The 22,768-nt window shown below is 55.6% G+C and overlaps 1 protein-coding gene and 1 long non-coding RNA gene across 3 annotated transcripts in view; one reads left to right on the forward strand and one right to left on the reverse strand.

Moving 5' to 3' along the window:
* CBFA2T3 (CBFA2/RUNX1 partner transcriptional co-repressor 3) overlaps window positions 1–10,414 on the reverse strand; it is an 88,245-nt gene extending 77,831 nt beyond the window's left edge. For both annotated transcript variants that reach the window (XM_016129439.2, XM_016129438.2), the window contains exon 1: window positions 10,093–10,414. In XM_016129439.2, the coding sequence (XP_015984925.2) occupies window positions 10,093–10,180 (88 nt within the window). In that variant the 5' untranslated portion in view covers window positions 10,181–10,414. The remainder of the gene's footprint in view (window positions 1–10,092) is intronic.
* LOC118611360 lies at window positions 9,721–17,201 on the forward strand. Its single transcript, XR_004954263.1, has 3 exons — window positions 9,721–9,975; window positions 11,311–11,524; window positions 13,353–17,201. It is a non-coding gene; the product is annotated as an uncharacterized LOC118611360 (long non-coding RNA).
* Window positions 17,202–22,768: the final 5,567 nt, after the last annotated feature.

Below are 22,768 nucleotides of genomic sequence, written 5' to 3' on the forward strand. Positions count from 1 at the left end.
AAAGCTAGATACCAACATGTCTCCCTCACAGACAAGACGGGGTGAAGGGAAGCGCTTTCTTAAGAGCCTGGCAGCTGGGAAACATGGTTATGGCCACTGCCACCATTTATGTTATAACACCCCCGTCCTGGCACCCCTGCTGTGTCCCTGACAGGCTCCCACTGCCCCTCGTGCCCTAGTCCACTTCTCTGATGCCGGAGACAGCTGCAGGCTCCTGTCTTGCCCACTCCGGGCCCAGCTGTAGGAGCCGGGGCTGCCCTGCCGAGAGAATGTTCCAGGCCCCAGCATGAGACGCTGCTTGGTTACACATTCCTGGCCTCAATGAGGGACCCGTGGGGGTGTTCGCTCACAAGCTCAGTCTCTCAACCCCTCTAGGAGAGGCCTAAGCCCCCACCTCAGTGTTGTAGAGAAAAGAGGAAAGAGGGCCTCGGCGAGCAAATGGCAGATGCAGAAGTCCCCTCCACTGCCTCTTCCTTCTAGTGCTGTGGAGGGGCCAAGGCATTCCCCCTGGCTACTTGGAACCCGGTTTCTTGCTTCCTGGAGTGGAGTGGGGTTTCCCAGCTTACTCGGAGGCCTCATGCTCCAAAGGTCACATCTCTCATGCCCACACGATGCCAGGACTTTCCACTACCTGACTCATGTCAAGGCCTCCCTTAGACTTGTGGCCCGGAGCACCACAGGTTTAATCCGTCCTCAACAGTAGCGAAGGGGACGGCCACTGTGGGTGCCACACACAGAGCAGAGCAGAGGCAAGGTCACACAGCCTCCCCGGCCTCTCTCCCGCTTGCTCACTGCAGCTGGACTTCCCCCAACAGCCTCACTTGGGTTGACCGCTGAACCTCTGTTCAGAAAGGATAGGGCTAGTTCGGCTGAGCCCCTCCCCCCACCATACACTCAGTGCTGGGGACAGTACAAGTGCCCAGGTGCCCAGTGCCCTGCCTCCTGCCTCAACTCCTTCTCTGGTGCACTAGTTTCCACAAACTGGGAACTGTCCCAGGAGCCGTGGGCGCTCACGACCTCCAGAAACGCCCAGCACTATCGCTGGACATTTCAGCTATACAAAAGTCTTCCTCAGGAGCCGGGAGGGCCTCTCCTTGTAGCTCCATCCTCTGGCCTTGCCTGGGCTGGTGGGCCCACCGAGACACTGTGAAGGAACAACCCGCACGGATGCCGGCCGTGTACAAAATGACCACGGGAGAGAAAATAGAAAATTGCAAAAGAATACATAGAACACGTAACAATGCAAACACAGAAAATTACAATGTGTCTGGAAAAGACACAGATAAAAGCAGTCCCTTGAAACTCCGGATGTTCAAAGTGCTAACACATGTTATTGGCCCATTTTACTGATGAAGGAAATGGGACCTGGGGCGGGGCAGGGGGGTGTCGAGCAGCTTGGTCAAGACCTGGCCGAGAAAGCCGACTGGGTCCCACCCCAGCAAGTGGCTTTAAACAGCTCCTGACCCCATCTCACCATGCCAGGGCGGGACAGCTTCTGAGGTGGGGGGCACCGAACCTATAATAACTCATTTTTACGAAGAAGGGGAAGGGAGGGAGCTGGCTCTGAAACGAGTGCATAATGTTAGCCCTGTTCACTCCCTGTGATGGGGCTTTTCTGGTGTGTGAGAGTTTTTTCATAATTTAAATTAAAGATTGACCACAATGACAAAGAGATGAGATGCACAGGGAGCAAGTCAGAGGCCCAGATGTTGGTGACGGGTGAGACCTGTCTCTTGTCTCCTGGGCCCCGTGGACTCAGAGCAGCTGGTCTGGCAGAAATTGGACGTGAGCCGTGTGTGAAACGTTTCATTTTATGGCAGCCAGAGTGAAGGAGTATGAAGAAACAAGCAAAATTGGCTTCAATGTTTTGTTAAATCTGATCTATCTAAAACACTACTATTTTCACATGGATTTAAGTTAAAAATTATCAATGTATTTTGCATCTTTGGTTTTGCACAAAGGCTTTGAAATCCTTTGTCACGGTGGCTCAGGTTGGACCAGGAGCCCTAGATGGTAGCAGAGCCGTGAGGCGCCTGCACTTGTCCACCCCAGGGGGCAGAGGTCATCTCAGTCCAGCTCACAGGCTGTGAACTGAGGCTCAGAGATGCACGGTGTGGTGAGAGGTGAGAAGCCTAGTCGGGGTGGACGCGGGTGCTTGCCTGAAAGGGGGGCTGCCTGGCCCCACCTGGGGACAGCATGGAGGGGCAGGGCTGCAGGACTGCGGGTCCAGCTGTCTCTCGGTCACCTCAGGAGAGAGGGAAGCACCTGGCAGTTTCGGTTTCCAACAGGAAGCGGCCTGCTCCTATCTGCCTGCACCAGCTGCACTCTCTACCCCAAAGCTCTGGGTGGAGCCCCTGCCTGGAGAGCCCCCCAGGTGGGGACGGTCCCTCCAGCTGCAGACAAGGAAGCCCTGGCTGCGAGGCCGGGGCCAAGCTCAGCACCTTGGCCTTGGAGGACTTGGGGATGCAATGCCCTTGGGGGCTGAGAATGGGGCAATGACACAGGTTCTGACTTGCATTTTTTGTCACCTGCTTTTGAGATGTGCGGTCTCAACCTTGGTCTAGAAAATACTATGATGGTGGAGGGTGAAAATGGGCTCTGAAGTCTGTCTATCCATCTGTCCAGGGCTGGGGGAACGTCGAGACAGCACACTGCACGGAGGGCCCCTGGGAAACCAATGGGAGGAAGGATGGAGTCAGGGCTGCGCGCAGCCTCCAGAGGAGGAAGCGTCTTTCCTCTCGTGGCTGGGACAGGAGTAGGTGCATGGCCAGCAATGGGAGCGAGGTATCCTAGGGGAGGCGGGCCCTAGGACCCTCAGGCAAATTACAAACTCTCTGAGCTCTGATATCAGCTCCAAGGTCTGGGTATTAGGGCCCCTGGCTGGCAGGAGCCCTTCACAGATAGGGAGCTGGAAACTTTAAGTCTTTTCTCTTAATAAGAAACCTGAGCCATGAGGAAACTTCAGGTGTCCGGATCCAGAGCTTGGCAGAGGGGCCTCATTTCTGAAGAGGCCCCGAGCCTCGGAGGGAGACAGCTGGCTGGCCCAGGCTGGGCTGGGATCCATGGTCCCAGCAGCATGGAGCGAAGGGCACGGCTAGGCTGGCCGATCAGTGTACGGTCCCTCCTGCCCCTTCTTGCTTGTCCTTTTTCCAGGGTCTGTGAAGTTGGGGCTTTCCACAGCACTCAAAATGTACCTCGATTTGGGAGGAAGGAGGAAGCTCTGGGAGCCCACAGGCAGAGTAAACCCCCCACTTCCTTCTCCATGGGCTCCCTCTCAGCCGCCCCATGTGGTCTTTGCCAGGGGAGGGACTGCAGGAGGTCACAGCCGGGGTCCTGGGGCAGGGAGAGTGGGGGGAGGGTAGAGAGAGATAAGCATGAGGATGAGGGAGGGAAATGCGGTTCTGGACAACGGGCTGGGCGCTGGGACAGGTAGGTGTTGGCGGGGGCGTCCCTCACCATCCCCCAGATTCCCTGGTGCTGGCTGTCACTCCCCGGCACAGGCAGGCCTGCTGGGTCGTGGGGCGAGTGGCAGAGCTTGTTCTCAGTCCAGCCCTCATAGCTCAGCCACTGATCTGGTCCCACCTGCTGCCCTTGCAGGTGAGCAAACTGAGAATCAGAGAAACCAGACCACACAGACCAGAGCACAGAGCCCTGCCAGAGATCGGGTCCTCAGAGTGGCCTCTTCCAACGCTGCCCCGTCCCTCTCGGGCCTCCTCCCCCTGCACCATCCACCCCCTCTTCATGTTTGTGAAGCTGCGCAGACCCGGGGAAAGATGAGGCCACGTGCCCCTCAGGGGCGCGAGCCCCACACTAGCAGGTGGCCCTCTCAGGAAGGGACCTTTTTCTATATCTCCCCCCACCCCGAGAGTGAAAGCGGGATGCAGAAGCCCACACCTTCCTAGAACCCTCAGCTGTATGGAGCGGGCACTCAAAACACCCACGTACACGTCGACAGTGGGTGGCGTTGGACCTGGGCAGCGGTGGGCCCACTTTTCAAAAGGTTTCAAAGCAGCAGCCAGCAGAGGGGGGGGGTCTCACCCCGAGGACCCTGGGACAGGCAGGCAACTGCCACATCAGCTGGGACACGCTTAATCCAAGTGTCAGCTGTGGACATCAGGCAGCACCTGCCTTGGGCTCCCCAGCGTGGAGCAGGCAGACCCCAACATAGGCTCTTGCAGGGTCCAGCTGAGGGTGTGGGCTGCCAGCCACGGTTTCAGGCTTTCACACAAGGAGTGCAGGATGCAAGAGGGAGGCCCTTCCTGAGGTCCCACTTCAGCTACATCTCTTCCCCGGGAGGGTTCTCAGCTGACAGGGAGGCTCCCTACCCTGCTGGTAATGCTGTGTGACCTTAGGCAGTTTCCTTGACCTCTCTGATCTGTTTCCTCATCTGTATAACCAGGTCATTGATGCCTTGAAGGGTTGCTGGAAGGATGCCATGCCCTGGGCTAGGAAGGAGTCTGGAATGGGATTGCTAGTCCCGCCCTATCTGCCCCTGCTCCTCCAGTAGCTTGAGTTTTTGGAAGACAACCGCGGAGGCCCTCTCCCATGGCCCCACTGTCAGGGCTTGCTGAGTCTGAGGCAGGCCATGGTCCAGTTGGAAGACCTGTGTTGTCTGAGGACCAGGCCTCTTGGTGTGCACCCTGCTCATCGTTCAAAGATTGCTGAGCCCCAGGTCTCTTGGATGACAACCCAAGTAGGCGCACCCAAAAGCTGGCTGCACCCCATAGCCCCTGACCTACCAGCTCTGGGGAAGGGAGGTGTGCAAGCACGGGCCTCTGACCCAGGTACCTCGGGCACCGTGGCTGAGTGGGTGCTAGGACAAGGGGCAAGAAAGGAGCCGCCCTGACTGTACTGGCGGCACGCACATGTGGCGTCATGACGGTGAAAATTTCATTAGCGCCCATTGGAGTCTAATAATAATCGACATGAATGACACAGAGTCCATGGACACCTGGCTGACCCTGAGTGCCCTCAGAGGGTGGGCAGGTGGGTGGCACTAGTAGAGGCCCCTCTTCTCTCACCTCCACAGCTGTCCCCAGCCCCCACCCCTCCCTCAGCCTCATCCCAAGTGAATATCTCCAGGAAGGAGCACTGGATGCAGAGTCCTGGCTCAGCTACAACCAGGTCGGGCGTCTCCCCAGGCCGCTCTTCCCCGCTGTGCCTGTCAGTTCTACTGTAGTCACGGAAGTGAAAGTGCATGAGAAAGCCCCACGCAGCCGGTGCAGGCGGGTTAAGGACGCCTTTCTTCTTAGTCAGGGCGGCAAGAAGTGAAAGTCTCCTTTGCCTCCTCCAGCTACCCCTGTGGGACCACTTCCTCCAGGAAGCTGGCCTAGATTGTACCCTGTCCTTCTGGGTGACATCCCACCCTGTGACTGTGTCTTCCTAAGCTTGGGTTCAGGGTCCGATGGACAGGAGGATGTGAGTGCTCGGTATCCTCTTGCTGGCTGGCCCAGGAGGCTTGTGGATGGGGATGGTGTAGGAAAGGAAAGGGCAAGTTCTAGCAGAAACTGCAGGTCCCAGGGAAAGAACACTCCACATTTACCGGGGGTGGAAAGGAGCCCTACTTTCCCGGGATCTGGGGTGGAGCAGAGTCTTCGCTCCACAGGCTTCCTCTTCCTCCTGAGGCAAGGACACAGGGATGGGGTCCTGCACTTGGAATCTGCTGTGAGACTCAGTCCAGAGCATCCATCTGCCTGAGAGTCTTGTTCCCCTTCCTCTGCTCCCTGGCTCTGTGCCCTGAAGGCTGGCCCTGGGGACCATCTTAGGGGCTTCAGAAGATGTGAAGGGTAGAGGGAGAGAGAGGTGGGCGCTTGTCCTGTGGTCCGTCCTCCTGAGAGCTTCCTGGTTCCCTGGACAGCCACAGACCCTTCCTCCACTCCCTCTCTTGGTCCCTCTCTCCCCTCCTTTCATCCACCCCTCTTCGCCCCTCAGGCCAGGGGTATCTGCCTCCGGACTTCTGTGCTGTCCCTGCCACTCTGTCTGACCTTTGTAAATGGTTCCTCTGCTAGCTGTCCATACTCCCTGTGCTACTGGCTTCCCGCCAGGACCACTTGATTTTGCACGGGGTCTGGAGACAGCTTTCCACCCTAAATAAGACTCCTTGTCCATGTGCTTCTACGGCCATCCCGCAGGGCTAGCAGAGCTGGGTTCAATTACACTTCTGCTCTCGCCTGCTGTGTGCCCCTTGGAACCCTGGTTATCTTCTGCGATGGCAGTTACAGCTGAACATAGTGCTTGGCAGGCCCTGGGCTCTGATCCTGACACAGGAGACCCCAGCACTGTATGATCAATAAGGGGGGAACAAGAAGTGAGAGATGAGAGCTGTCACTTTGGGTCTGGGTCAGGCCTGAGTGAGGGGAGAGGCCCCTGCAGGGCGTGAGAAGACTGGAGATAGGCGCAACGGTATAAATGAGATCAAATAAGTGCTGACAGTGCTTTGCACCAGACATGGATGGATGGTCGTTGCTATGTCACAGGTCAGACAGTCACTGTGGGCTCTGCCCTCAGCCCCTCATCGTAGAAAGGGCCTGTGATTCCGATGTCCTCTCACTCACACGCTAACCCCACACACTCTGGGTCCTCCCTGTGTGAATCTACCAGCGTCCATAGCTGACCTTCACCCTACAGGGGCCAGAGCGGAATAAAAATTGGGGCAGAGAGGGGTCAGGACAGAGAGCCCTTGAGCTCCAGATCGTCCCACTCCCCTGGAGACACCCGGACTCCCTTGCAGCTGGAGGCCATGTTCCCAAGCTTAGCCATGGGCTGTGACAGAAGACAGCTGTACAGGCGGGCAATGGGCACCTTGCCCTAATCCCACTGCCCGGAATATAGATGGGAGAGTTGGAGCACTGGCTACCTGGATTGGAGTGGCCTTAAATCCAATGACAAGTGTCCTTATAAGAGGGGAGGACACAAAGACACACATGGAGAGGCCATGTGATGACGGAAGCAGAGATTAGAGTGATGTAGCCACAAGCCAAGGATGCCTGGAGCCCCCAGGAGCTGGAAGAGGCAGGAAGGATCCTCCTGTAGAACCTCCGGAAGGAGCGCAGCCCTGTGCACACCTGGATTGCAGACTGCCTCCAGAACTGGGAGGGAATAGATATCCACTGTTCTAAGTCATCCGGTTTGTGATAATTTATTACAGCAGCCCCAGGAAATTAATATATTGGAAAGGGGGTCCCAGGCAGAGAACATTCCAGAGAAAAACCTGTGGACAGGTAGCAGGTAGAGGGGTAGGAGGAACATGGCAGAGGGAAGGCAAAGGTGGGGTGGAGAAGCCCATGCTACTTGGTGGCTATGGTGGCTTCTAAACCGTACCTCCGGACCAGGTGGCCCAAGGTTGGGTCCCGGCTGGCTTCAGGCTTCCTCACAAGATAGTGCCTGCCAGGGGATTTTACTCGGAACCCCCTACCAACTGTCTGCCTTTGCTTGGACTCCTCTTGTGACGGGATGCTCACTGTCTAGTGCTTAAGTTGAAATCTGCTACTTGGATCCCATGCTAGCCTCTCAGGTGATAATGAGAGGCTTGTCTTAGGGTGGTCACAGTACGTTGTACTGTCGCCTGCCCCCGCCCCTGGGCCACCCCCGCGCCAGCCTCTTTAGCTTCAGGCTAAATCATGAGCAGATTTCAATGCCTCCATCCCCAGCACCTGTGCCAAGTGTCCAGGTTCCCACCTCCTTCCTGTGGTGGCACAACACCATGACCTTCAGTCTCCTTATCTGGAAAGTGGGCTTGTAGAGACGAGCCCCTAGTCTCTGCACGGCTCCCAGTACATACAGGAGGCACCTAACAAATCTGAGTATAGCAAACACTCCTCTAGATGGGGCCATTTCCTCCACCCTCTGCAGTCAGGTTTTTGCCTGCCCTCAGTGGATCCACCACACTGTGGGGTCCTGATGGGTCCCAGACCCTCTGCTATGGAGGAGGTGGTGAGGGTCCCAGTCCCCTAGGGGATGGGCCAGGGAGGGGTCAGGCTGCTCAGGGCTACCCCGTGCTCGGCCATAGGATCTGACGGTCAGAAGTGCAAAGGCCCCATCGTCCCCCATCTTCAGCCCTCAAACCCCCTCCTATCCCACCTCCTTCCAAAGAGGAGGACAGCAAGGCTGCATTTATACATGTTTGCTCTCAAACAGAAAGAATCTTACTTCAGCTTCGAAAGATATGACTTACTGTTCTTTCCATAGTTTAGAACCACTTAATGCGGTTTTGGGTCTCAAAGGTTTTCACAGACTTTTGGGAAGCTTGTGAGCCCGAGAAGCTGCATGCTGGAGCTGTGCTGGCCGCGGACCCCAAGCCCCCAGAGCCCCCAAGGGCTCTCTCCAGAAGGACCCATTGCTGCTTTCCCTGGTGGTGCCTTCTGGCACTGCAGGGTCCAGCATTTGTCCCCCTGGGGGACCCTGCGGGGCCGTCCGTGGGGCCAGGTGATTTAGAGCAGATAGGACCTGAGCTTCTAAAAGCCAGTGTCACAAGGCTGGGACTCCATGCCCAGGTAAACCCTCAACTCAACACACTAGTCAAATGCCCACTGCTTTCCCTACTTCCTAGTGAAGCGCACCCCCTCCCCCAAGCGAGCAATGCCCCTCTTGAGATGCACAGTGGCCATGGGGTCAATAAAACGATGGCTGGGATTCTGTGTCAGAGGTCCACCCAGATCACCTGTTCCAGGTGTCTACCTGCAGCTTAACCAGTACCGCGCGTGATATTGTGAGTACAGCTGGGTTTATGGCCACTTCCTGGCCTCAAATTCAGTGGTCAACACCCCTGGGCCCCCCGCCAGCCCCCACCATCCAAACAAAGCAGCAGCCAGAAGCTCTCACGCACACCCCACCCACTCTTCCTCTCCCTTTCTGGCCTGGACTTTGAGAGCCACTCTTGCACTCCACCAGGGAGCAGGAGGAAACTGAGGCACAGGTGAGGAAGGACCGGCCAGGGCACAGCGGCAGGCTGCAGAACCGGGCTACTGGTCCGAGGACAGTGGGGTCAGGCAGAGCTTCCCCAGGAAAGGAGGGGCGGCCGTGTGGTTCCCATCTGGAGCTGGATGTGACCAGAGCCTCTGGTCAGCTTGAGGGGCAGGGTGACCACCTCCCAGGGCCAGCGACCTAGCACCACCCTATAGCCATCTTTGAATCACCCAGACTAGAGAGAAGCCAATAGCACATTATTATGTGTGAAGCTGGGCCATTCTAGCTTTGGAAGTGTCTGAGGTGACTGATGGAGTCCCATGTCTTGGCCTGGTCTTCGGGCTCCAGGAAGGTGGGGAGACCTGCTCAGGGAACGTGGTCCCTCTATAGAGGAGGCAGGACCGCCCTGGGCTAGGGTGCTGAGTACGGGTGTCAGGGGCCCGTTTGGACCCTAGAGATGACTGTAGCACTGAGACTTGGGTCTGTGGGATCTAGAAGGTTCCAGAGTCTCCTCAGAGCATGGCCACGTGGCCATAGGCTAAGGAGCGGGGCCATTCACTTGCAGCTCCTTGGGAATGAGGTCCTGCAAATCCCCCAGGGACATAGAGCTGGAGTCAGGAGTCTTAGAGGAGGACAGAGGCCAGGTTCAACTTGTCCCCCTACTTCCCTCTTTCACTGGCTGCAAAGGATGGGAACTCTGGCAAGCCTGCTCCTTAGCAAGGTCTGGGGTCCAGTCTAGACCATCACTTGTTCTCAGGGTTTGCTCTCAGGCCCTCTCCCCTCTGGCCTCAGTTTCCTTATACAAACTCCATGTTTTGGGCCCTCCCAGGAGGAGGGCTCTATGAGCCCCCCAACTCATCTGCACACCACCTCCCTTACCAAGTCCAGGGCCCTGCCCACTGAGGAGGACAAAGCCCATGCTCTCATATGGGACTTAGCAGCCACGGTGTTCAGCATCTGCCTCAAGGTAGGCCCCACATGCCCAGCCTGGCACCTGCCAGGTCCTCCTTGGGCCACCTGCCCCAGCTGTGTGGGACTGTACCCTATGAAGAGGCTGTGTGGATGTTTGAGGTGAGTCAACATGGCAGGCTCGCGCCGCCAACAGAGCTAGACAGGCAGCAGGTTGGAGATGTCACTCTCTGGCCACTTGTTCCAGCTGCTCCCCCACCCCCCCTCCCATTCCCTTACCTGGGCTGCCTTTCCTGGGACCCCTGGAAGCCGAGCAGCTAGTGGATGTCAGAAGCCCGCTCTCCAGCATGGGGGATGAGTGAGACATGGAGCCAGAGGTAGATCCAGGAGATTGAATCCTGACCTGGGCGCGAGGTGGGCAGCTCTTCAGGGGCCAGCAGGGGCCAGCACGAGGCCAGGGTCAAGCTCGGCTGTGAGTGCCTTTACCGACCTCAAGGGGCCTCAAGGGACAGATGAGGGGTCTTGGCCAGCCTGAGTTTCAGAGCTGACCCCAGATGGCTCTGGGCCTTCTAGCAGCCACTGCCTGCCTGCCTGGGGAAGGGGCGGGAGGCCGCAGGGGCTCATGTGATTCGGGGCGGGCTTGGGGAGGCAGGGGGTGGGGGAGGTCTCCCCGCAGCCTACAGGCAAGGCAGCCAGCTGTGTCACTGTGATAGTGCGGCTGGGGGACAGGGAAGCAGCCGTGCAGCTGTGCCCACCCTGCTTCCTCAACAGGAACCATCTGGGCCCAGCCCTGCCGGGCCTTCCCTTGTGGCCATTCCGGTCTGACTTCCAACAACTTCCTCCTACCTCCGGCTGGTGACACCCCACCCACCCGAGTCCTGGTGTGCTGGGTGTTTCCTCGACCTGGGCGGGGGCGCAGGTCAGCACATGGGGTCAGTGTCCATCCTGGCTGAGTCCCCCACCTGCAGCCCCACCTACCTGTCTCCCCACCCTCTTGGGCCTGGCCCTACCTTCAGCCTGGGGTAGCCTGAGGGTATCCTCCTGCTCCTACCCTTAGCCAGATTTTTCCTAGAGCCCCTTTCTTAGGGCCAACCATCCATGGGCATTAACTATGCCCTTGAGCCAGACCTCAAGGTGGGTCCTTCTCTGGCTGCTCTGGCCAGCCCTGCTCCAGTTAGGGCTCCTCCCCGGCTGCCTGGGGGTCCTGGCCCCCACCCACCCTGGAAGCAGTGCAGAAGGGAGTACGCAGAAAAGTAAGCACTTCCTCTCTCCCTCGTCTTTCCCCAGAGGCCAGTCCCGAGTCGGTAGTTGGGGCATCCTTCTAGAGTCTGTGCGGGGACAAGACTGTGTTTGTTCCTAGAAGGGGCTGCCACCTGCGTGTTGTCCCTGAACACCCCCAGGGCTCATGTGGAGAAAAGAGCCCTGTGAGTCAGGCCAGCCCTTGGGCATCACCATCGTCCTCACTGCCCCATCCTTGCTTTCTGTGCTCTGACTCAGGGTGTCATGGTAGGATTCCGGATCTGAAGCCAACCTGGCTGCGCTTCCCTGGCCAGTGTTCTCCATGGTCGGTTCCCAGTGATCCCGACACGGTGATGGCGGCGGTGTCAGCTATCAGACTGTGTCCGGGAGAGGAGACCCTGCATTAGAAGGCCAAGCATGGTCTGCCACAGAGTCAGCATGCAGCGATGCACATGTGACTCTGACAGCTGGTGTAAGTATTCTTGTCACTGTCATTGTTGTTGTTTTCTAGGCTGCAAGAGGTGGGGGTGGTGTTCAGAGCCTGGAAGTAAGAGGTCTTGGGGATGCGCAACCCCCAAGGATGGCAACAGGATGGCAACCTGGGTGGGGCAGCCCCCACCCCCAGTTCCAGGCAGATGTTCAGGTGGCTTGCACCTGTGGGAGCACCCCCTACAGATGGGCACTTCCACTTTCTTGACAAGGGCCCTGTCCTGCCTGGTTTTCTAATTAGTGAGGCTGAAAGTGTTTGGGTTGGAAAGAGAAGAAAGTTGCCTATGAGTGGGAGTGGGAGTGGCCCTGACCCCTTGGTGGCCACCCTGGGGGTGCTTGCCTGCTCTCTGCTCTCACTGGGCAGGGCAGTTGGTGTTTGTGGGGAAGCGGACGTTGGCTGTGGCTTTTGGAGCTCCGCGGCCTGGGAGATAAGGAGCTAAGGAGGAAGCGGCTGCAGCTGGAGGGAGTGTAGGGGGGTGGGGTGCTGGGCTTGTCCCTCCTGGTCCCAGGGTTGCCTGTCTCCAGAAACCATTACCCTTTGCATTGGGGGTGGGGAGAAGGAGCCAGAGATCTCTCCTCCTTTGATTCCTCCCTGCCTCCCCCAATCTCTCCTTCCCTCTTTACAAATACTATGAGAGTCCACCTAGGTTACACAAGTGCCCAGGAGAGCCCTGTTCCTGCTCTCCAGGAACCTATGGGAGATAGATATTCAATCAATAAGCCCCAAGTAGATGTGGGGGATTTGGAAACTGTGTCTGAGGGATCAATTAGGAGCTATGTCTGGGGAGGTGGGGAGAGCATTGCAAGTAGAGCAGCCCTGAGGTGATCTCACTTTCAGGCTTTCAGGAATCTTTCAGGTGGCCAGAAAGCTAGTGAGAGACAGTGAGGGAAATGACGCTAGGTGGAAGTGGTCAGGGAAGCCTTCCAGGCTGGATTTTTTTTTATTATTTCTGCATCTTCTACTAGCATGTAGAAGCCCCCATGAGTGCTAGGTGGATGAATGGGCGAGTGGGTAGATGGGTGAGTGATAATGGATGGATGGATGGGTGGATGGATGGGTGGAAGGATGGGTAGATGGATGGATGTGTGGGTAGCCGACTGGCTGGCTGGGTGGTAGATAGGTGGATGGATGAATGGATGGGGTGGGTGAGTAGATGGATAGATGATGGGTAGATGGGTGATTGGTGAATGGATAAATGAATGGATGGATGGGTGAATGGATGGATGGATGGATAAATTAATGATAGATGGTTGGATGAATGGATGGATAGATGAATGAGTCGACAGTGGATGAACAAATGAATGGATAGTGAATAGGTGGGTGGATGGATGAGTGGATAGATGAATGGGTTGATGGATGGGTGGATGGGTGGTTGGATAAAAAGATATATGTATGGATGACTGGATAGCAGATGAATGGATGGACGGATGGATAGTAAACAGATAGGTAGATGGATGGATGGATGGGTGGATGGACAGATGAATAGGTGGGTGGGCGGGTGGATGGATGGATGGACGGGTGGATGGACAGATGAATAGGTGGGTAGGTGGGTGGGTGAGTGGATGGGTAGATGGATGAATCAGTGAAAACACAATGCTATGCAAGTTTCATGCCAGTCCTCATTTACAGAGGAAGAAGCTACTTTACAGAGGTGACACAGCCACAGCCACAAAGCCCCTGAAGTGGGATATAAGTCACAAAGCAGCCCCGAAAGAGGTTGAATGATGAGATGTGGGCAGCTCTGTGTGTGCCGAGCCAGGCCAGCGCCCTCTAACCCAGTGCCTGAGAAGCAGCCAACCTCTGCTTCCAGGCCCCGAATGAGGTACGGCCAGACGCTGCTGAGCAACAGGGATGAGGCAAGAAAAAACCTGCTCTTACACTCTTGCTCAGGGCAGTACAAGTGAGGCCAGCCCAGGGCCAAATGCCTCATCCACCACTCCCCAGCTCAGGGTGCCGCCGAGCAAAGTCAGAGCCATGGAGAAGGTGCCACGTGTGTGCCTGGGTGAGTATGAGAAAGGAAATGAGAATGCTAACAGTGACAGCTATGACAGCAAAGCTCTCATTTACCGAGAGCTGACATGTGCCAAGAGCTTCTTGAGTTCTCATTGAATCTGCTCAGCACCCAATGAGACTGGAACTGTTAACTCCATCACTAAGAGGCTCAGAGAAACTTGTTGATATCACCAACTGGTGCCTGAGCAGCTGGGGTTTGGGACTCAGGCTGGATCCAGGTCAGAACCTGGAGAGTGGTCAGGGAACAGGGTGGAGCATCCTGCTGTGATGATGACTCTAACCTTCCTGTACACAGCCCCTGTAGCCCCCACCCTTGATCTCTTTGCTCCTCACCAGCCCCCCACCTCCTCGAGCAGCACCAAGCTCAGACAAGGCTGCCCATTCAGCAGACTAGGAAACCAAGGCTTAGAGAGGGATGTGTAGAATGTCACCTCTGAATGACCCAGCACTCCTAGGGGATGATGGGCCAGGCCCTAGCTCGCCTGACTGCAGAGCGGCATCTTCTGGGTCCTGGGGTGCTGCCCACCCTGCTCCCTTGAGCAGTCATGCTGCAAAGGGGGAAAGCCCCTCCCAACACTTTCCCTTTGAGGAGCCCCAGGTGGAGGGTGGAGTGGGGTGCGACCCTGGGTGGCTGGCTCTGTCCGGGCTCCTGGTTTCTCTCTGACTCTTGGGGCTGAATTTCTCATGTCCCAGGGGACCGATCTGCCTTTCCTGTAGAGAAACCATATCTGACCCCCACTTCTGCGATCAACCATAACTATATTTTCTTTGAGTCCACAAGGCCATGAGCTCAGCAGACCTGGGCACGGTGCGTTTGATTCAGAAAGAACAGAAAGAAACCTCCTCTGGGCTCGGATGTTGTTTTTATCCTTCTTCCCCGCCTTTTTTCCCTTCTCCATCCTGCCTTGAGGTGAGGGCAGCAATTTAAAAGGAGAGGAGATTGGCTCTGGTGCACCAACCAAACTTCTAGAATGTTCGTATGATTGTCGTCAGCTTTCCTGGAAGGCAAGAGCCTCCTTAACCAGGCCTTGCTTACTCCCAGTTGGTGAGGATAGACTCCCAGGCTGCTTGAGGCAAAAATATGGCATATTGGGACATATTTGGATGTAAATATTTTCAGCCGCAAGAGTAGCTGGGAGATGAGGTCTTGTTCCTGTGTGTCTCTGTGGAAGCCGGGAAGCCGGGCCATATGGTTCCCCTTCGAGCTGCCTCCCCTCCTCGCAGAGGCGGTGGCAGGGAGGGAAGCATGCACAGGACAGTCTGTGTCTCCACCTGTCAGGGGTTAGCGGCTGTTGGGGCCCCTGAGTGTGTTTGGAAGACCTGGACCTAGGTCTTGGCCCTGCCTCTCGTCAGCTGCCTTGTGCCCTCCCCGAGCCTCACTTTCCCCATCCGCTGAGTGGGGCGTGACCAAGCCTATGGCTCTGGTGTTGAGAATGAGATGGGGCAGTGTAAGGGGCTTGGCTCAGCACCGGCCACTGCCAGTGCACGTGCCTGGAAGCCCCAAGCAGCATCGTTGTTATTTTTCTCTTCCTCACTTTTGGTTCTCATCCAGGCCAGGGGAAGAACCAGGTGTTTGCCTGTGGCCCTACGGGTAAACCAGGTGGCTTGTCGCAGGATCATCTTCTCAGGGGAGAAAGAGGATTCCGATGCCTCCCCTGGCCACACAGAGGATCTCAGAATTCCTGCCTCTTGCTCCTACCAGACTGATCCTCCTTTAAACACAGGTTGAGAGACACCTGGGAGCCATGCGACACGGGAGCAGAGTCAGGACTCAGATTGGACCAAGGGATGCCTCCACTCAAGAGCGCTCTCTGGCTCCCCATGTCCCACTGAAGCAAAACCAAGTCAGAGCTCAGCATTCCAGGCCCCAAGCAAGCTATTCTCATGCTCATCTCCGTTCTGTGGCTCCAGGCAGTTTTTATGAAACCCCCTCCCCTAAGATGTCTACCACCTTCTCCTGCCCTGCTGTCAGCTCAAGTGCCCTCTCCTAAAGCCATGGGATTATGGGTGATTTTAACTGGCAAAACCCTCACGTGGCCCAATGCCATGGCTTCAGTCTGGGCACACTAGAGAGGGCTCCTCTGGGGGGCTACTGAGCCCTCTCCAATTTCCAATGGAGAAACAGAGTCCCAGTTGGGGGGCAGGGTTTAGTGATTTGCCAGAAGGTCACCAGGCAGCGAGTGGCAGATATCCTGGTCACCTCCTCTTTGTGTTCTACCTCCATCATTGGCCCCCAAGCAGGGCTGGCAGTGGCCCAGGTTGAACCCAAGGGTTCATGGGCACGAAGCTTTGGATTTCCATTAGGATGCTTTCGGCTACAAGTAACAGAGTATCCAGCTAACAGTGGGTTAACAAATACAGACATTTAAAATCTGGCAACCTGGAAGAAGGGGTGCTAGATTAGGTCCAGCAAGTCAGTGATGTTGTCAGGCACCCTAGCTCTTTCTATCCTTATATTCTGTCATCTCCTGTGTGCTGGCTTATTGCCTCATCGTTCCAAGATGGCTGCTGTTGCTCCAACTATCATGATTTCTGTCCACTTCTTTCAAGGACAGAAGAAAAGAATCTAGGGAGAAAAGTCTTTCCAAGAAACCCCCAGGCAGTTCCAGTTTACTGGCTACATGGGTCACATGACTGTGCCTAGCTGCAAGAGAGGCTGGGAACATCCCATGTGGTCTTTGCCTTTGGGAGGGGATGAGCCCTCTCTGTGCAGTCGTGAGGGTGGGGATGGAAGAGAAGTCTCAGAAGAAGCAGAGGTGACACGACTAGAAGGAGACAGAGCTTCCCTGAGGCTGTGGCCGGGTGGGTTTAGGAGAGAAGGGTAGAGGCCTGGACCCTGCTGGCGTTTAGCACCTGTGGGAGGCTGTGTGTCATACCAGGCCCCTAGCCTCAGTGACAGTGCCCTGAGTTCTGCTGGGCCCTGGGGCTCAGAATCGGACCCTTAATGGTGGATCCTGATCATAGACAACAAATCTTAGGATAGTGGAAATGGGGTGCAGTGGCCTGTCCTGGAAAGGGACTCAGGGTAGCTCTGCTGGGACTTAGACAAATGAATCATATAACCCGGGACTAGGGAGCAAATTCACACTTGTAGAGTCAGGGTACCCTTTTCTTCTTGGCGGAGGGTCAGGAGGCAGCAAACTCTCTGCCCAACAGACATACACAGTAAACCCTCAACTCCAGAGGCCCCTTGAGGAGCTGCTGTGGGGTGACCTCTGAAGCCTGGGCAGACTCTACCCTGCTGGGGGCTGTTGCCGGTGAAGGCTTGTGCTGGATGCCTGCGGGAGCCTGGTGTCCCCTCGGCAATGCCTTACTTCTGGAGGTCCATATGACTTCATGTCACTGCTTGTCCATTGTTTGGTGCATACGAAGAGCCCAGAAGAGATTAGCTTTATTATTTCCACTTAAAATCTCATTTATTTTAAAACGACATGTCTCTGATGTCTTCAGCTGTGCATTTGATCACCAGATATTGATATTGATATTTATGGAGGGCAGGCATGTCTGTTTTTCCATGGCCTTGCCCCTAGCACAAAGTAGGTGATCAATAAGCACTTGCTAAACAAACGAATGAATGAATGAATGAACGAATGAATGAGCGAGCCGCAGCTGCCCCTGTTTTGGCCCAGGAAGCCAAATGTGACCAGTGTGCATCTGTATTTAGTTCCACGTGGCCCCCCGTGAGTCTTTTCTCTTGGGGTGGGCTGCAGCCACCGATAGGAACTTGTTCCCCAGCGCCTCCCCATGGCTGAGAACCACACTCGCAGCTGAAATCATGGGGACCCGAGAGATGGCTGCCTGATGCCTGCAGAATCCCATCTTCCTTATGAACAAGAGAACAGGCACAAAGTACATCAGGTCTCACAGGCACCGTCAGGGCTAGGGAGGGACGCAACACCGTGTGCTGGTGAAGGAAATGGCTTTGTGCTTAGCCAGCGGTGTCTGAGGTCCTTGCGTGCATGGCTGTGATTGGGGCAGGCTCCCTGACGCCCTGAGCCTCCCTCCGTTTTCCACATCGTCAGCTGGGAATAACAGGGTGTTGTGAGAGGAAGCAAGTTGTTCTCTGTGGAGCCCCAAGTGCAGAAAGAGCCCTGGACTAGTCAGGCCTGGTATTGCTGCTGACCCTTTGGACGACCTTGGCTGTGGGACATCCTCCTGCGCTGGGCTCCACACAGCACCTCAGCTGGCACCATCTCCCTATTCCCATTCCAAACAATTGCCATGGAGTTGCTGTCTGCAGGATCCTGGTTGGAGCTCTGAAGTCGGAGGCTGCATCCGGCAGGCTTATCTCGGTTCCTGGGAACTTCCCCTGGGCCTGTGGCGACGGTGGCCCCAGAGATACTAGGAATGGGGGTGGGTGCTTTCCTGCCTGTAATATGATTAAGTAACAAAAGCAGTTGCTGGTGGGAAAATCAGCCGCGACACCCGCCATCTGGCCCTGCCCAGCCCTGCTCTGCCTCTCCCGATTTATCTCCCCTGGCCTAGCCCTGCTGGCTGCCTGTTATCACTGCCAGGGTGGACTACGGATTGCAGTGTCCAGCATCTCTGTAAGAAGCTTCTACCAAAATCCTCGGCCAAGGTGCAAAACGAGAATCCTTCCCCAGAAGCACACAGAGCTTCTCCAGCCAGACTCCCAGGTACTTGCCCCCTCCTCTCTGCAACCCCTCCTACCCCATGACACTCTCCTCCCACCCCACCCCACCACAGGATGCTGTTTTGCTCACACCTGCGCTCTGTATGGGTTCACATCAGCCCCCAAGTCTAACCGAATCCAAAAATATTAAACTGGGGCCCATCTGTCGGCCAACTGATGAACGCAGATGTGCTCTGGATTTCAGAGGCGACTGGCAGCCAGTCAAGGCTGTTAGAAGAGGCACCTGCTGCCCTGATCCCCCCACTTCCGCTGCCCCTCCCTGCCCCAGGATCCTGGCGGCCAAAACAACACCCTCCTCCGGAAGGGGCTGGCTCCTCCCTCCACCTGGGGCAGGACCCACAAAGAGCCTCACCCCACCAGCTGGGAGGCTGGGACCACCCTCCTCCGCCCAGGGTCCAGCTGGGCCCCTTTGCCTTGAGCCCCCACTGTGGGCCGGGCCGTGGGGTTACAGCAGGAATAGGGCCAAGGATTCCACTCCGAATGGAGACAGACAGCAGCCCGGCACCCAGCACAGCCACCTCAGGGCATTTGCACCTGCAGTTGGGACACTCTCCCTAGGGGCCATGTGGCCCACTCTTCCACCTCCTTCAGATTTTTGCTCAGATGAGGTTGGGACTAAACAAATGTGACTCTTTTTATCTTGCTTTGAGACTCACATCAAGACCTGTCTACCTCATGTTATGAATGTCTTTACAAGTTTTATGTCAAGAGAGGAAGAGAAAGAAAAAAGGAAGATGTTCTCCACTCTCCCTCTCCCCCCTCCAGCCGCCTCTCCTTCTCCTCCCCCCTGTGAGGCAGGACAACAGCGGAAGCAGGAGATCAGAGAGGAGGCTGTGATTCAGGAGTCTGAGGATGGAGCCAGACCAGGGACGCGATGGTGGGGTAGAGAGAAGGGGCTGGAATCTGGATGCAGCCAGAGGGAGAAACAACAGGACCGTGTGTAGATGAGAAAACTGAGGCCTGAGAGGCAGGAGCCTTGCCTCCTTCCCCTGTCGGGTGCCCGCCCCCGCCAGGCTCCTGCACACCAGCCGCTGCTGAAGTCACTGTTCAGTTGTTCTGCTGTTCAGTTGCAGGGACAGCCAAGCGAGTGGTGGTCCCAGGTCCAGGAATCTGGATGACTGGGTAGGAACCAGGGCCTGCTCAGAGAGAGACTGGCCATCGCAGCTGCATCCTGGGGACTCAGCCCGTCACTGGACAAGTGGGGAGACCTGCGTCTAGGCACTGGGAGGATGCAATAAATAGGGCTTTGTTCACCTGTCCACTCTATCTCAGCTCTCACGCTGGTCTTCGCTGAGGCACAGGTGTGCAAGGGCCTCTCGCAGTGGCTATGGAGACTGTCAGTCTCTTTTTAAGCCACTTTCTTCTCTCCTTTGTCCCTTTTCACTAAACTGAGGAGGATCCTAACGGCTGTGTCTCATGAGCAGGAGACAGCAGATGTGGAATTCGAACTGAGTCCCTCCTTCAAGTTCCAGACATCCACACCCTCTGGTCCCTGATGGCTGAGATGTGGGACGCAGGCTAGCCACGCTTTTCTGAGCAGCAGGACCAAGTGCCCTGAGCTGTGTCTTACCAGCAGCAGTCACAGCCGAGAGCCAATAGGAGAGGCTGTGAGCTGGGGGCCTGTCACAGTCAGTGCTCTTGTGGAGGGGCTCAAAGCAAGGACCCCCACACAGTGATGTCAGGACCCCAGCTGTAACCCACTCCTCAGAAGCCTCAGTTTCCTTGTCTGTCAAATGGGAATCCTGGTGTTTTTATCACCAAGATCCGTGGCTTTCAACCCTTTTTGAGTACGATCTACAGTGAGAAATATGTTTTATATCCTACCCAATATTTGCATGCTCGTGTGTGTTCTATAAATAACATTTATGTATGTTACTTGTATATACGTGTGTATGTATGTAGATATAAAATTTGTGTGTGTGTGTGTTTGTGTAAAAATTTGTAAAACAACACTATTCTTACCCTTATGGGTATAGTGGTGTTTCTATTTTATGTATTGAGCATTTCTCAAATCTTTTTATTGCAAACCAAACACTTTAGTGCCACCGTAGCCAGCAGCCTCTGGAGCCAGTCTGTGCTGTCAGCTTCTCCCACAGCCTCTCTCCTGACTTCTGTGATGCTCGCTCCTCCACTTTTCTTCATCATTTAGTCATCTCTCTGCTCATTTCTAATACAGAGTACAGTTTGGTCAGTGTGTGACTGGGGCCGTGATAGCTTTGTTTCCTCCGTCCCATGTTGATGAGTGTAGCCGCTGTGTGTGCACGGTCATCCCACCTAAATTCCTTTATCAGAAGTTGCCTCTCTTTCTCTCTCTCCATTCCCTGGGCCGTTGTGGGTTTCTACCATTATAAGCGCCTTCAGAAGTGTTCTTGCATCTCCTGATGCACAGGTGACATGCTGAGTCTTAGGTTTGAGCTTCCCAGCTCTCCTATCTTCCATTTTATTCTATAGGATTTCACTATAAAAATACTAGTCATAAAACACACGCACGATGAATGAGAGAAGCTGGTCACAGAAGGTCACATGTTGTGTGATTCTATCTATACGAAATGTCTAAAAGAGGCAAATCCATAGAGACAGAAAGTGAATTCGTGTTGCAGGAACAGGGGGTTTGGGGAAAATGAAGAGTGACTGCCAATGGATATGAGGTTTCCTTCTGGGATAATGAAAAAGTCCTGGAACTAGATGAAACTGCTCTGGGTGTGAGGATGTTGAAACATTTGTAAACGGCTGCTCCACCCAGCCCTCTGAGCCCCCTGGAATCCCCATCCTGTTCCAGTCACCCCGATCCCTCCCTCTAAGACCTCCAAGACCCTCTACCATTCAGCAACTAAAGGGGTGGTGCCAGGGTGGGGGCAGGGGAGCTCTGGAACCCTGCTCCAGCCTCGCATTGACAGCTGAGCCTGTTCTGATGGCATGTGTGTGAGTGTCCTGGGGTTGATGTAATGAAGTCCCACATGCCAGGTGACTTACACCACAGAAATGTACTCTCTCACAGCTCTGGAGGCCAGAAGTCCTAGACCGACGTGTCAGCACGGCTGGTTCCTTCTGCGGCTATGAAGGAGAATCTGTCCGGGTCCCTCTCCCAGCTCCTGCCGCTTTGCTGACACTCTTTGATGTTTCTCGGCTTGCAGGAGCATCACCCAGTATCCGCCTCCGTTTTCATATGGCGTTCTCCCCGTGCGTGTATGTGTCCAAATTTCCCCTTTTTATAAGGAAACCAGCCACGTTGGGTTAAGACTCATCCTAAATAATCTCCTTTTAACTAATTACATCTGCAATGACTTTATTTCCAAAAAAGGCCACATTCTGAGGTACTGGGGGGGCAGTTAAGACCTCAACGTGAATTATGGGGGGACTCAGTTCAACCCATGACAGTTAAGTATCCTGAATTTAACCCCTGCGCCAACCCCGGCTTCCCAGGGAGTCGGCGCAATGTGCTGCCTGGGTAGGATTTAAACCGGCAAGATGGGCTCTTGTTCTTGGGGAGGGGGCCGCAATGAATGAGTTTAGCTGCAGCACAATAACCCGCCGCACCCCTGGTGCTGCTCTCCTGGCCTCCTGCCTTGCAGCTTTTTGCATTAGTCTCACTCAAGTGGCTTGGATGGACCCCGGAGGAGCTGGTCACACCCCATTGGACCAATAATATGGGTTTCGAGACTGAGTCAAAAGCAGCATTAATTGAATATGCCCCGCTGATGCCCCTGACAGGTTAACTGATCTGGGCTGCAGCCCCGGACCCAGCAGCCCTGCCTGGCTGATCCCCGTGTAGAAGGATTCAGATGTCTTGCTGGAGCTTGGGAGAGACCAGCTGCTCAGTGACCTGCAGGATCCCCCTGAGGTCATGCGGGAATGAATTCTCTCTCCATCACTGAAGCAGTTTGCACTCAATATGAGATCCAGCTTCTAAGGCCTTGTGGGGTCTGAGACGGGGCTGCTGCCAGGAGCAGGCCAGGATTTGAGAAGGTGTTAGCCAGGTTCCCCTGTCCTATCTCAGGCTGCCCAAGATTCCTACAGTGGTCAGCCAGAGCGAAGAGGTGAAATGGCCGTTGTGGATTGACCTCCAGCCTTTGTTTATGCCATTTCACCTGCCTGGACCACACCACCCACTGCCTGACTGTGAGGTCACTGGGTAGCCTGGCCTCCTGGCCTCTGAAGGCCCAGTGGGGGCTCTTTAGACCTTTGCCCACTTGCAGGAGGAAAGCTGACCTCTGTGTCAACAGGTTCCCCCTCAACTCTCTCTCTCCATCTGTCTCTCCCTGTCTCTCTCTTTCCCCACCTGCCTCTTTCTGTTTCTGTCTCTGTCTCTCTCCCGCTGCTTCCACTCCCCCTGCTGCACATTCGCCTTCTCCCAGCCGTACTCAAGCAGTACTGTTGCCGCATCACTCTTCTGCACTCCGACCGGCCACTATTCCTCAGCCGACTTTCTCTCATGAGAGAAACTTCCCCTCAGAAGCCCACGAGTGTCTGCGTGTCTGTAAGCCCCATGCGTGGCACTGTCACTGTTGTGCCCATTTCGCAGATGAGGAGACTGAGGCCTGGGTAGTGGAGGCACCTTC

The sequence above is a fragment of the Rousettus aegyptiacus genome, unplaced genomic scaffold, assembly GCF_014176215.1.
Source record: "Rousettus aegyptiacus isolate mRouAeg1 unplaced genomic scaffold, mRouAeg1.p scaffold_m13_p_14, whole genome shotgun sequence".
NCBI lineage: Eukaryota > Metazoa > Chordata > Mammalia > Chiroptera > Pteropodidae > Rousettus > Rousettus aegyptiacus.